General features: G+C 39.6%; 1 protein-coding gene across 4 annotated transcripts in view; it reads left to right on the top strand.

Moving 5' to 3' along the window:
* Positions 1-12,422, top strand: part of SNTG1 (syntrophin gamma 1) — a 370,856-nt gene that overhangs the window by 195,646 nt on the left and 162,788 nt on the right. For all 4 annotated transcript variants that reach the window (XM_032180786.1, XM_032180789.1, XM_032180787.1 and 1 more), the window contains one exon: positions 3,598-3,732. In XM_032180786.1, the coding sequence (XP_032036677.1) occupies positions 3,598-3,732 (135 nt within the window). The remainder of the gene's footprint in view (positions 1-3,597; positions 3,733-12,422) is intronic.

Here is a 12,422-nt window from a genome sequence, read left to right as displayed (position 1 = left end):
GAGGCAGCCTGCCTGATCTGCCTTCAGCCAGGGTAATTTTACTGGGGTCACATGGATGCCGAATGTTGATGTACACTGTGATTTTACGTGAAAACATATATGCAGGATATCTTCCCTGAGTTCCAGCTCAGGATACAGGCGTTTATGTCCTTATTTGATTCAGTGTCCTGGATGCTTTGAGGAAGGGAAAAAGAATAAAAAAGAAATGTAAGGAGATAAAACATAATGAAACAAAGTCTTTGTTTTCAAGGACTTGTCTTGAGGTTATCTAACGAAACTGAACTACATTTTTAGCATTGTCTTTTAGGATCTTCTCCTTTACGTGGCTGTTAATACTGCTCTCAGGTAGCAGAGGGAAAGAGATAGCATAATTGAAGCTTTAATTTTGAACTGTGTCATAAACCATCTTTCATAAAGCCCAACAACAGTAAAGTGGTTCATTACATTTTAAAGTGTCTGATGTAAATAAGTTCCCTGAATTTGTGTGATCAATATTCCCAAGGGCCAAAATATTTTGCTGTTCCCAAGCTTGGCTCTTGTTAAGACTGAATAGACTCAGCCCACATGCATTTGGAAACTGACTTGAATTTTAATTTATTTTTTCCTAATGCCTAATTGTGTCTGCTTATGTGCCTCTTAATTCCCCCAAAGAAGCCCCTCAGCTTTGTGCAAAGATTCATTGGAGACTTTATAGGGTAATTGACCAAACAAGAAATGTGCAGTCAAGTAAGGCAGAGCTACTAAAATCATTGCATCAGAGGCAGAACTTATCCCTTTGCCAGTTATCCAGGGGAGGACAGAAGACAAGTCTGCAAACATTTACTGCAGGAGAAAGGTATTTTATAAGCAGTATATGTTTGTAGGCCAGCCTCTTTTGTTTGACTGTAGCTACATGTATTTACAGCTCACTCTGTTCAACTTCCACTATCACTTACTGCTTACTTCACAGGTCCATGGAAAGAAAGAGTCTTCTTAGTCAGTAAAGCAAAAGATACAAGGAGAAAGAGCAGAGCAATTTAACTATATTACATTCTCCTTGTTTTAATTTTGTAAGATTTTAAGTATGCAAGAGAGGGAATTTTCCAGTGGTACTGAAAACTCCTAACTCCTTTTGCTGATCCATTTATTTTATTTGTCCATGTCAATCAGTTTCTACCCCATCCCTTTGCAAAAAATACACGTAAGTACTAAACAAGGCAGTATGCTGTCTTCTGACAAGAGCACCCCCTGACATCTGTATGAGTTCAGCATGAGAAACTCTTTTTTTTTTTCCTGAAAATGAGAATAAAATCTCTCAAATTATACATATTTCCTACTGCTGATCAAGGGAAAACATTTTCATAAGTTTGAGTGTTGAACATGGAGCAGAAGTAAAAGGAAAGTTCATCAGTAAAGAATATTACACAAAGCTATTTTAAGATTGTCCTTGACCTCTTTTAATGCCTCTTGATAGCAATTTACACTTTTCTTTTTCCAGTTGCGTACTGTCAGTTCCATATTTGTGTTTGTTCTCTTCATGCTAGGGATGAAGTTATCTGAGTGTATTATGGGGAGATCTTCCAAACGCTCTTTTAACCTCTTGTCTGAGAAAGAGCCCTTAGATTCAGCCAGGTCAGCCATGGCAGAGAAAGTTCACAGCTTGAATTTTGTTTCCTTGATCTCCTCTCAAGTCAACTTTTTTTTTTTTTTTTTTTTTAATAGTGGATTGAAATCTGAAATCTGACCTGAATGAAGACAATTGAAGTTCTATTATTGACATTGATGAGTCCAAACTTTTAAACCATTTTTAATGAAGAATGATTTTCTGAGATACGACACGATTACATATATATTTGTATCTATGCATATAGGTATAGTTATCCAATACTAGTAAATTCCATGTTATAATGCTGAATTCTTTCATTATTTGTAGGCAAATTCCTAATACCCCAAATGCCCTACCAACATAACTTCCACTTATGAATCATTATACAGAGTGCTATCTTCAACACAGCCTTCAGGGAAAGATTATTACATGCTGTGGGTGCTTACACATTCAGATTTTTTCACTGCTCAGACCTCTTATTGATGGTGCCCCAAAAGTAGAACATATAAGTACTGCAAACAAAGATTCTGTTAAATTGTTTGAAAACCACTTACTGTATACTGAAGAATCCTACAAAATTTCTGACCTCTAGCCATAAATGTAAAATACAGAAGTGAAGCATGAATTAAGTTACTGGAAGGAATTGCATTCTTTGATCTCTTTTCTCTCATTCTTAACTTCAGCATTCTCATTTGACAAGTACTATAAAAGCATAAGTCAGCATTGTGCTCACAGTTAGGAAAAGCTCACAACAGTTTCACATGTAGGCTGTTACTGCTTGGAACTCATTAGTTTGGAGGTATTAAGCAATTATATGTCCTTCTGTGTCAAAATTGGTGCAGTATGCAGGAATATCAGCTTATATAAGTGAGGTGTCATCATTTAATCCAAAAACGGAGACTGAGTGTAGCTGCCTGTGGTGGTTTTACTCAGCTGGGCAGCTGAGCTCCACCACAGCCACTCTCTCACTCCCTCTCCTCAAAAGGAAAGGGGGAGAAAATGTGATGACAAAGGCTCAAGGGTTGAGATAAAGACAAGGAGATCACCCACCACATCACAGGCAAAAAAAAAAAAAAAAAAAAAAAAAAAAAAATATCAACATAGGGAGATTAATATAATTTATTACCTATCACTACCAGACAAGATTCAAAATCTACGGGCAAACTAAAATCACCATTCCCCCTATCCACTCTCTTCTTCGTCTTCCCCCAGAGTGGCACAGGGGAACAGGGAATGGGAGCTGAGGTCAGTCCCTAACGCTTTGTCTCTGCCACTCCTTCATGGTCACTCTCTGCCCCTGCTTCACCTGGAGTCCCTCCCACGCGATGGCATCCTTCCTGAACTGATCCTATGGGGGCTGCCCACAGCAGCTCTTCAAGAACTGCTCTCACATGGCTCCATACCAGGGGGTCCTTATTTCAAGAGCAAACTGATCTGGCACGGGTCCCCTACGGGTGTCAGCTTCCCCCAAACCCCCTGCTCCTGCAGGGGTTCTCCATGGGCTGCAGCCTCCTCCAGTCCACTTCCACCTGCTCCACCAGCGGCTCCTCCACGCTCTGCAGCTTGGAGATCTGCGCCATGTGCTGCAGGGGGCAGCCTGCTCCACCCAGAGCCTCTCCACAGGCCCCAGGGGAACTTCTGCTGCATGCCTGGAGCACCTCTTGCCCTCCTTCTGCACTGCCCTTGGGGTCTGCAGGGCTGGTTCTCATTCCTTGCTCTCCCAGATGCTGTTGTCCAGCATTTTTTCCCCCCCTTTGTTAAGTCTGCACTCCCAATACACTGCCCTGAAGATAACAAAAGGAGTGTTGTAAAATCATTGGGCAGAATAGAAAATATTTTGATTTTAAATTTTAAAAATCTGCCTTCACTCAGTGCTACCACAGCCATTTTTTCTCTTGTATTCTAAGCACCTGGTAATAGTTTTGGATACGTGTTGATGTATTTGTGGATGGAGTCTGGCAATACAGCATGCTAACCAAGAAAACTTTTTTTCTTTATTCCTTTCTTTGAAGACAAAGACAGGGATTTGTTTGCTGCAGGATGGTAACCAGGAGCCTTTCAAAGTGCGACTGCACTTAGCCAAAGATATTCTGATGATCCAGGAGCAGGATGTGATCTGTGTGTCTGGTGAGCCTTTCTATTCTGGTGTAAGTAGTTTTTATTTATTCTTTTCAGATGTACTTTATGAAGAGTAAAAATACTGTGTGTGTGTACATGGGCATGTGTGTGTGCGTACGTATGTATGCCTTTAATCTCAGGTTAATATTTAATTTTACATTTTTAACACCGAGTATATTTTAGTATAACATCTACTGAGAGTAAATCCTGGCAATGCCCATCTAGGAAGCAGCAATAACAACAAATAAGTTAAATGCACAACTACACTATTGTTTCTGTGCACTGACCCTTGAATCCTGGTGCCACTTAATACAGTTAGGCAGTGACTTTTACAAAAACAAAACAAAACAACAACAACAAAACAGATGTACTCAGATATCTGAGTATTGTCTGTGGAGTTGGTAAGACAGCTGATGGTTCACTGTTATGGTAGGGCTTTACTGGATCAAGGTACACCAATGTTATGTTATCCTTTGTTTGCTTCATATTGTAGTATAACACTTCGTAGATATTGTCAGCCGATGATGTGAGGGTCACCAGTTGAACTGGCAAGTTGCTTTAATACAGATGGACTTCAGCTGGAACAGTGCAGTAGTGTGATTTATACATTACTGCTTTACATGATGTGTCAGATCTCTTATTTTGCATTGTATAGAATTTTGTGGATAAGCAACTAGGTCTGTAGACAAGTATTTGGAAGATCTGTGAAATGTAATGTAGAATAATATTGTAGTTTTTTGAATTATTGTAATAAGCTTTTATGTAGAAGATAGCAAAATAAAAAACAAACAAAAAAAACATTTTCTATTAATTTATAAACACATGCTGTAATTATATTTTTTAGAGTGGTTATTTTTTTTGAAACTTTTATGAACATTTTGTTCTCCCTTTCAGCTTAATAAAATTATTGTAGGATTTCATGTTAAATCTTCTGAGGCATAGTGCTATAATACCTGTTAATGCAGACATACTCTGACTAATATTATGTCTGTCTATGTTATTATTTAATAACAGCTGTTTCCACATCACTATGTCTCTAAATAGAAGTATAATAAAAAGATAAAAATCAAAATATAGCAATTAATTGGTAGAATGTTAGTGGTGCTGACAGTATGGAAAATTAATGGAAAAATTGGAGAGGAATCCATCTCAAAGTTAATGTTTCTGATCATTTCTCTGAAACAAGAGCAACATACTCTTTATGGTGTCTCCATACATATTGGGTTTATTTGCATGACAAATCTGTCTTTTGACCATTTCATGCTGTACAATTTATTAATACAAGTCTGTGAGTTGTATATGGAATAAATATGGTCCTTTTACTAATCAGACTGTTCCTTGACATACAGGATGTCTAGAAACCCAGGCAGAAAGAAGTTACGAGTTCAAGCATTGTCTATAGCTATAGCTGGTCAATTAGCATCACACGCTACAGCACTTTTACTCCAACAACACCATTCTGATTTTATTAAAAGATTGTATCACTCAAAAATATGTCTTTCATTATTGTGCTGTAATATCTATTACTTCTGCTGAATTTTGCATTTAAATATCTTCATGAAATGCATATTTATTTTTTTCCCATTTCACTCTTAGTTTTTTTCCTCTTTAGTTTTGCAACAGAACTGTTGAAAACAGTGAATGATTGCTTTACTGATTACACACCCTCTATTGTATTTGCATATTGGATGCATAACTCATTAACTGATTGATATTAATATCAAATGAGGAGTTTCTTTTCTATTGTCAGTATTCATTGTTAGGCCAGTAACTCTGGAGGCCTTTACCCTGATTTCCTCTGGGATTAAGACTAGGCCTTGAATCAGTAGGTTCATTGTAGCTAAGGATGATTAGCATTTCATAGATAGTTAACTGTCCTTTTGTCACAGACCATTTAAATCCTCTGGAATTATTTGTTGTGATTATTTGTCTGATCATGTATAGCATGATCAGACAAGTCCCACAGTCTTACTTTTTTACATTTTTTTTCTTCATTTTTATTCTTGCTGTTATTAAGCTTCTTTTTGTTTGTTGCTTTTTGTTTGTTTATTGTTTGCTTGCTTGTTTTTCTTTTACTTTGCTTGGTGATTTTTCTTTGTTCTTGGTGTCATTCTAGATGATGGACCACATCTATTTTACTTTAACATACTTTAGACAGACCGAGTGGTTTCATTAGAAAATAACGTTGAATGCCTCATTGAATAAACTCTGAAGAATAAAAATAAAATTTGTAGCTGAGGAACAATAGCGGTAAATTTTACAGACAGTAAAACACCTTTTTAATCTTTCAAAAATAATCTTTAAATAATTTGATTACAGGGTTTTACTTCACTGTTTAGGAACGAAAGACTGTTACTATATTTCTAGTTTGGAACAGTGGCTCTTCTGTGTGTTGAGTCTGAATCAATTTGCATGCTCCTCTGTGCAGGAAAGACTTTAAACAGCCACTTAACTTTCCCGCGGTATCCTGATTTGTATCCTGCAGAATAATTTAAGTGAAGCAATGAACCCTTAGGAGTGAGGTGCTACTTAATTTGAGTACATGGAATAAGGAGCTAGTTGCTAATAATAAAAAAAAAATAATAAATAATAAAAAGAAAGTACACTTTCTTTTTAGTGGAAAACAATTCTAATTTCCCCAAACTAAAGAGGGGCAAAGGAACCTTGTCTCTCCTATCACTGCATGCAGTTTGGAGTAAGAAAATAAAATATGTGAAAGATTATAAGCAGCATAGCATTAAACTAAAAAAGAAAGCATCTGTTTCTTTAGTAGGTTGAACAGAATAATGTTCATGAGGATCCTATACCAATCATGCCTGAAGCAATTCCATGAAACATCATAGAAAGATAGTTCAAACAACCACAGATTAGATCTAAATTTCCGTATCAGTTGCACCAAGTATTACAGACATTTCTTTATGTATACAAGATGAAAGACGTGCTTTCCAAGAAATAGAAACATTGTGGATTCACTATTATGCTACTAGTGGGTATCTGATTTGAACTCCAGTGCAAATAAACAAGTGAGATGAGAATATTTTGTGAAACTCAAAAGTCTAGAAGGCAGTGTCTTTATAAATGCAAATTAAATCCTTGCCTGTGGAGGGTTTTGATATTATGGGAAGTGCATATCTGGCTTTTGACTAGTGTATTTGCTGAAGATACTCCATGTGAGAAAATTGGAAGATGAGCCCAGTGACTGTTAGGTCAGGTAAATTTTTCTTTCTCCTAAAGTAGACTCACACAACATCTGTTCATAATTGTGGTGCTGCCAACACATAGCTTTCTTATAATCATCAGAAATTTCTATAGACGTCACTTGTAGTACAGTACAGTCAGGATTTTTATTCATTTCACTTAAAAAAGAAATTCCTTGAAAACAGCTGAACCACATATACCACATGTGAACTTCATTGTTATTGGTAGCAGAATAATTTTTATTTTTTTATTTCATTTTAAATGTATTCCTTGAATTGCATGAAATTTTACTCACAAAATTTTACTATGTGATGTTCAAGAGGACAATGCGTGATAAGGCGAAACACAGCCTTTTTAGGTGTATGTGTAAATAGACCAGGATTGCCTGATACTGTCCTTCCTGAAAATTAGGACAGGAGGGGGGATCCCCTAAGATATAGAGTGTCTGGTTTGAAACACAAATCTTCAGTAGGCTAATTCCTAGGAAATGTTTTAATCTTTACTGTTCCAGAATCATGTTTGTTTGTTTGTTTGTTTTGCAGTTAATCCTTACAGTTTCTATCACCTTTTGAAACTCAAGTTTACTATGTTTTACTATGTTACTATGTTTTTATCAAGAAATGTAGTTTACCTGTCTAGGAGCCATTTTCTTCTTATTGTTATTATTTTCTTTGTTTGTTGGTCTGTTTTTGTTTATTGTTTGTTTTTTGTTTTTGGCAGATTCTATTTGTTTGCTAATTGTACTCAGGAAAGAGTTTTTTTCTACTATAGTGTACCTGCATGTAAGATCCGTAAACCAATGATGACAATGTACCATCTGACAAGATAAATGGTTTGAATCACCTGCTGTTTTTCCAAAAGAAAATAAACTGTGAGGAGCTGGCAAAATGCTAGCTTTTGTTACCAGGACAGTTTGTTTTAAAATAATTTTCTTATAGGTTCTGTTGAAGAGTCATAGATTTTCTGAAATACATTTAACTCACTGATGAAAAGATAGAGATGATTCTCGTTCATTTTGTGTAATATAATTTTATGCTGCTATATAGTCATGCATTATTTAGTTAAATGTCTAATAATTTATTCTAGCATTTTTACATTAAGGATGTTTTCTGGAGATTGATGCAAAGATATTTGTACTTTCTATACTAATAGAAAAATGAATGTGAATTTGTAGAGCTCTCCAAGTGGTATAGCATTTCTCTAAGAAATTAACTGAGTTTGATACATTATATTGGAAGTTAACCTGTAAATGTTTTTTGGATAGGTAAGAGGCTTTCATCTATAAACACCTTTTTCAAGGTCAGAAAGTAAGACTGAGTTAAACTATTGAACTGAAGCCAAATCTGATTCCTGGCATTACTAATCACACAGCCATTCTTCTTTTTCTTGTACAGATAAGAACCTATTACCTTTAACCTTGTCCTTTTGCTACTGTGAAATCACCTACATTGAAAGGTTTACAACTCTATACAATGTCCATATTTACTAAAAATGAGTTGCATTAAGTAGAGTTTTTCATCTTACAAGATTTGCACAATAAAATGTTTTTCTTGATTTTTTTCTTAAATTATAAAGCTATTGTTCATTCTTAAGTACAAGCATAAATTCAGAACATGTCACTTAACCCTGACTTGCATAAGCAGTCAGACGAATATATCATTTTCATATATTATTTTCTGTGCTTGTTGCTACACATTTTAGAATTTTGGAGACTTACTGAAAGTGTATTTTAAATCTGTTACCTTGAATCATTGTGTTTTGAGAGTTTGATTATTTTTTTTTTCATATATTTTGGTGTAGATAAAACAAGTTCAATTAACATTAGCAATACTAAGGAGTATAAAAATGAGTGAAGAAAGAAAAGTGAAAAGTTTAAAATAGTAAACATAAGGGTTTGATTTTCTATTTTCTGCTTTCTATTTATTTCTGTATTTATTTACCGTTTGATTCTGCTGTGAGACTGAGCAGTATGAACAGTACCAAAGTGAAACTCCCTGTCCAGCAGAGAACTGAAAATATGTGAATGGAAACCTTTCAAACATTTTCTATGTGTTACCTTCGCAAAGCTACCAGTTATAATGTGATATATTTTTTTTTATTCTACTTTTTTTTTTTTTTATCATGTTGGTATCTGTCAGCTATTCACAGAATCACAGAATCACAGAATTGTCTACGTTGGAAGAGACCTCAAGATCATCGAGTCTAACCTCTGACCTAACACCAACAAGTCCTCCACTAAACCATATCGCTAAGTTCAACATCTAAATATCTTTTACAGACCTCCAGGGATGGTGACTCCACCACTTCCCTGGGCAGCCCATTCCAATGCCTCACAACCCTTTCGGTAAAGAAGTTCTTCCTTATATCCAACCTAAAACACCCCTGGTGCAACTTTAGCCCATTCCCCCTTGTCCTGTCACCAGGCACATGGGAGAATAGACCAACCCCCACCTTGCTACAGCCTGCTTTAAGGTACCTATACAGAGTGATAAGGTCGCCCCAGAGCCTCCTCTTCTCCAAGCTGAACAAGCCCAGCTCCCTCAGCTGCAACTCGTAAGACTTGTTCTCCAAACCCCTCACCAGCTTCGTCACCCTTCTCTGGACTCTTTTGAGCACCTCGATGTCCTTCTTGTAGCAAGGGGCCCAAAGCTGAACACAGTACTCGAGGTGCGGCCTCACTAGAGCCGAGTACAGGTCACTTCCCTAGACCTGCTGGCCACACTGCTTCTTATACAAGCCAGGATGCTGTTGGCCTTCTTGGCCACCTGAGCACACTGCTGGCTCATATTTAGTCGACTATCCACCAATACTCCCAGGTCCTCCACCCGGCAGCTTTCCAACCACTCCTCTCCCAGCTTGTAGCTCTGCTTGGGGTTATTGCACCCCAGGTGCAGGACCTGGCACTTGGCCTTGTTGAACTTCATACAGCTGACCTCATCCCATCGGTCCAGTCTATCCAGATCCTCCTGCAGAGCCTTCCTACCCTCAAGCAGATCGACACATGCACCTAACTTGGTGTCATCTGTGAACTTACTGAGGGTGTACCCGATCCCCTCATCTAGATCATCCATAAAGATATTAAAGAGGACTGGCCCCAGTACCGAGCCCTGGGGAGCGCCACTAGTGACCGGCCTCCAACTGGATTTGACTCCATTCACCATGACTCTTTGGGCACAGCTATCTAGCCAGTTTTTAACCCAACAAAGCGCACGCCAGTCCAAGCCACGAGCAGACAGATTCTTGAGGAGAATGTTGTGGGAAACAGTGTCAAAAGCCTTGCTGAAGTCAAGGTAGACCACATCCACAGCCTTTCCTTCATCCACCAAGCATGTCACTTTGTTATAGGAGGAGATCAGGTTTGTCAAGCAGGACCTGCCTTTCATAAACCCATGCAGACTGGGCCTGATCACCTGGTTGCCCTGTAAGTGCCACGTGGTGACACACAAGATAATCTGCTCCATGAGTTTCCCTGGCACTGAGGTCAAACTGACAGGCCTATAGTTCCCTGGGTCTACCCTCCAGCCCTTCTTGTAGATGGGTGTCACGTTTGCTAGCTGCCATTCGACTGGGACCTCCCCTGATAGACAGGACTGTTGATAAGTGATGGTAAGCGGCTTGGCCAGCTCCTCCGCCAGTTCTCTCAGTATCCTTGGGTGGATCCCATCTGGCCCCATCGACTTGTGTACATCCAAGTGCTGTAGCAGGTCACCAACCATTTCTTCATGGATAGTGAGGGCCACATTTTGCTCCCCATCCCCTTCCACCAGTTCAGGGTACTGGGTATCTAGACAGCAACTGGTTTTTCTGCTAAATACTGAGGCAAAGAAGGCATTAAGCACCTCCACCTTTTCCTCATCTTTCATAACTAAGTTTCCCCCTGAGTCCAGTAAAGGCTGGAGATTCTTCTTAGTCCTCCATTTTGTGTTGATGCATTTGTAAAAACATTTTTTGTTGTCTTTGACGACAGTAGCCAGATTGAGCTCCAGATGAGCTTTGGCCTTTCTAATATTGTCCCTGCACTGCCTAACAACATCCTTATAGTCCTCCCAAGTGACTCGCCCTCTTTTCCAAAGATTGTAAACCCTCTTTTTTCTCCTAAGCTCAGGCCACAGTTCTCTGTTGAGCCAGGCCGGTCTTCTTCCCTGCTGGCTCATCTTTGGGCACGTGGGGACAAACCGCTCCTGCGCCATTAGGATTTCTTTCTTGAAGAGCACCCAGCCTTCCTGGACTCCTCTGCCCTTCATAACCGCCTCCCAAGGGACTCTACCAACCTGTGTCCTGAACAGTTCAAAGTGAGCCCTCTGAAAGTCCAATACAGAGGTTTTACTGGTCCCCTTCCTGGCTTCTCCAAGAATGGTGAACTCTACCATTTCATGGTCACTCTGCCCAAGACAGTTGCCAAACACCACATCTCCCACCAGTCCTTCTCTGTTTGTGAAGAGAAGGTCTAGTGGGGCACTTCCCCTGGTAGGCTCACTAACCAGCTGCGTCAGGAAGCTATCTTCCACACTCTCCAGAAACCTCCTAGACTGCTTTTTCTGGGCTGTGTTGTGCTTCCAGGATATACCTGGGAAGTTGAAGTCCCCCACGAGAACAAGCACTGACGATTTCACAACTTTTGTCAGCTGCCTGTAGAAGTCCTCATCAGTCTCCTCATCCTGGTTCAGCGGTCTATAACAGACCCCAACCAGGATGCTTGCCTTGTTGGCCTTCCCGCCGATCCTAACCCATAGGGGCTCAACCTTATCATTCCCAGCATCAAGTTCCACAACATCAAAACTCTCTCTAATATGGAGAGCCACACCACCACCCTTTCTGTGCTGCCTGTCCTTTCTGAAGAGCCTATAGCCAGATATTGCAGCACTCCAGTCGTGAGAGTGGTCCCACCACATTTCTGTGATGGCAACCGTGTCGTAGCCTGTCTGCCACACGATGGCTTCCAGTTCCTCCTGTTTGTTACCCATGCTGTGTGCAGTAGTTTAGATGCACTTCAGTTGGGCCATTGCCTTCTCTCCCAGCCTTGCCATTGTTCCCCCTAGCACAGCTCCAACAAGCCTTGTTTCAGCCCCGTCCCCCTTCTTACCTAGTTTAAAGCCCTCTCAATGAGCCCCGCCAGCTCCTGGGCTAGGATCTGTTTTCCTCTTAGAGATAGGGACCCATATTTGGCCATCAGGCCGGGTGCTGAGTAAAGCGCCCCATGGTCAAAAAACACAAAATTTCTGTGTTGGCACCAACCTCTGAGCCACATGTTTATCAGGTGGGCTTTCCATGTCCTCTCTGTACCCCTCCCTGCCACCGTAGGAATGGACGAAAATACCACCTGTACTCCTGCTCCATCCACTAACTGTCCCAGTCCCCTAAAGTCCCGTTCGATGGTCTTTAGGCTTTTCTCTTCAATATCATCACTGCCAGCCTGGACTATTAAAAGAGGATAATAGTCAGAGGGGCGAACCAGATTGGGAAGCTTTCTGGCAATGTCCCTGAACCTGACCCCATGGAGGCATTCAAATATTCAATGGAG

Source organism: Aythya fuligula, chromosome 2 (genome assembly GCF_009819795.1).
Source record: "Aythya fuligula isolate bAytFul2 chromosome 2, bAytFul2.pri, whole genome shotgun sequence".
In the NCBI taxonomy this organism is placed as follows: Eukaryota; Metazoa; Chordata; class Aves; order Anseriformes; family Anatidae; genus Aythya; species Aythya fuligula.
Note: the sequence above shows the minus strand (reverse complement) of the source record. Positions and strands in the feature narration are given on the sequence as shown.